Here is a 2,695-nt window from a genome sequence, read left to right as displayed (position 1 = left end):
TTGTGAGATGACAATTTTTTGGTATAAAAATAAGCTATTTAATGCCTCCAGCTTCTTTCAGACCAACAACCTAAAAAATCAACACCTCTGAAGCACCTCTGTCCTCATTCCCATCTCCATAGTTAACATATCCAATAAAGTCATCTTCACAAATAAACAATGCGTTTGATAATTTATGCTTAACATTTAACATCAATAAAATTAAAAAAATTGAAGACAAATGCTTATAGTGAAATGGGAAACAAAAAAATCAAGAAATAAATAAAATACACCAGGAATAAACTAGCATATGCTACCAAAATATGCTATATTTTAAACTCACAAATTTACAAACAAAATATATTTTAAAAACCTACCAATTTTCCTATTATACGTTATTTGAGGCTTTATTGATATCGAATCAAGGATTAAAGAGCATTTGCAATATTTCATTTGCAGTACATATTTCTTTATATAGCAATATTAGTTTACAGAATATCATTATTAACAAAATTTTACTTGTTCAATGTTCTCGAATGTGGCAGTGTTAGTCCACTTTGATTGCCTTTGCTGTTGCTTGATCCATTGAGCAAAACGTCTAAATATGATTTAAATTTGAAAGTAAATAGCTGCATTTAAAATTTTTCATCATATATATATATATATATATATATATATATATATATATATATTATATATTATATATATATATACCCAATAAATTAAAATAAAAAAACTCTTTGTATTCTGCATTTCTTATGACAAAAAGCCATTTTACAAAGGCATCCTAATAATAATAATAAACCCATAATATAAAAACAATATAAAAACATTTGAGCATTAATTAATTAACGATAGTTAAAAAATTAAAAAGTCAAAAATTTAAAATAAAAATACAAAAAAGCAAAGCCTCTTTTCTTCTACTAGTCAGGGCCTAGGTCTCCTGGCACAATGTAACATTTTTGAAACTTTTAATTAATTTAAACTAATGAACTTTATAAAATCAAAATGGATCAAATAACAAATGATTCCAAAAATTTTACATAATTCAGTTAAATTATTAAGTTAAAAATCGATTAAAACTGCCGTAGAATGATTTTAGCGGTAAAAAAAATGTTTACAAGAATGCCGCCAGTAGCACGTTAACAGGAAAGAAGCTAAATATAAATTGGAAAACTGAAAAACCCATTGACAATTTGGTGCTAAAAAAGTTTGCTTCCAAGTTTCCTGACCTTGAGAAGAAGGTCAACACTATAAAGCCATTCTTATATATAATTCAATGGGTACAGCTCCCTTCTCTGTACCTACATTACTACTCCACTGATAGCAAATGCGGGTTGACGTTCGCATTTGATGAATTTATGAAAAGTTACTATTTAAGTTACGCCTATGTTTGGGATTAACAGGCTAAAGTTGGTGTAATGTTATAACCGCGCGCGGGAATGATCAAAGTGTTTCAAAATTGTAGTTTTGAATTAATGAAATATAAAAATTAAATTGGCATTCTTTCTCTTTGTTGGACCCATTATTAACGCCTATATTATTTTTTATTAATTCGATAGAGTATTATTTTCACTGTTCATTTGTAGGATATTTAAACCACCTAGCTGTTTTTTATGGTTAGAGTCAGAATAGTTAAATATTTCATATAAATAGCGAAATGTAGTGATTAGCTTGTTTGTGAAACGTTAGTCAAAGTGTCTTTTTCAGAAGTTCTGTACATTTTTTACATTGCTTAACAATTTATAATGAAGTTAAAAATAATTTTATATGAGATGTGAATTTTTTCAACTAAACACACAAATTAAAGTTTGTTTTGTCAATCGTTCTACTACTGAGGTTAAAATATTATTTCATTTTGTCATAATGTTTATAACGTTATTTCACAAATTTCAATTAGGTTGTTTAAGTTTCAGAAACAAATTTGCCAAATAATTGCCGCGACGATATCAAAATTTTATCACGTTAGGTTCTAAATATTATTTTCATTGATTTAATTATTTTTAGCGATTCGACATTTAACTGTGGTTATAACTGTGAGGGTTGCACCAAACAGTTAAAAGATCTCCTCTTCCATCTATTCAATGCCAACCTGTCTAGATGAAATATTCAACAATGTGAAATCTTTATCCAACTCATCTAGTTTGGACCACTATAAGTTTTCAAATCTTAAAAAATCTTAAAATATATAAATAATTCAATTTGTCATGTACATTATTTAATTTATCACTCTCGACCGGAACTTTTCCAGATTGTCTTAAGACTGTGGTTCCAATTCATAAATCTAACTCACCTAATAATGTTAACAATTATTGTTGTTTCTCAAAGGAGTTAGAGAAGGTTGTCGAGATAAGACTGGAGTCATTTATGAGTGCCAATAATATTTTAACAAATAACCAATTTGGGTTTTTCAAGAATTTTTCGACTGAGGATGCAGTTATGAAACTTTTTAATGAAATCGTTTTTAAATATGATGCTGGTCATGTTGTCTCTACCGTGGTTTTGAATTTCTCAAAAGCGTTCGATTCCGTTCCACATGATGTACTTTTGCTGAAATTGGAACATTACGGAATCAGAGGGCATGCTTTGAAATGGTTTCGTAGTTACCTTACAAATAGATTTCAGTAAGTATCAATAAATCATTGTAAATCAGATACTCATCTAGTAAGTGGGGTACCACAGGGAAATATTCTGGGCCCAAAAATTATTCATACTT

At 28.4% G+C, this 2,695-nt stretch overlaps 1 protein-coding gene across 1 annotated transcript; it reads left to right on the top strand.

The window, feature by feature from the left end:
• Window positions 1-1,070: 1,070 nt before the first annotated feature.
• Window positions 1,071-1,382, top strand: HELRODRAFT_184106 (hypothetical protein; the record flags this gene model as incomplete). The annotated part of the gene is made up of 1 exon (XM_009015799.1): window positions 1,071-1,382. A coding segment is annotated over one exon (312 nt), but the record flags the coding sequence as incomplete, so codon positions are not given.
• Window positions 1,383-2,695: the final 1,313 nt, after the last annotated feature.

This window comes from Helobdella robusta (assembly GCF_000326865.2).
Source record: "Helobdella robusta unplaced genomic scaffold HELROscaffold_161, whole genome shotgun sequence".
Taxonomy (NCBI): Eukaryota; Metazoa; Annelida; class Clitellata; order Rhynchobdellida; family Glossiphoniidae; genus Helobdella; species Helobdella robusta.
This window is presented reverse-complemented; position numbering and strand designations above follow the sequence as displayed.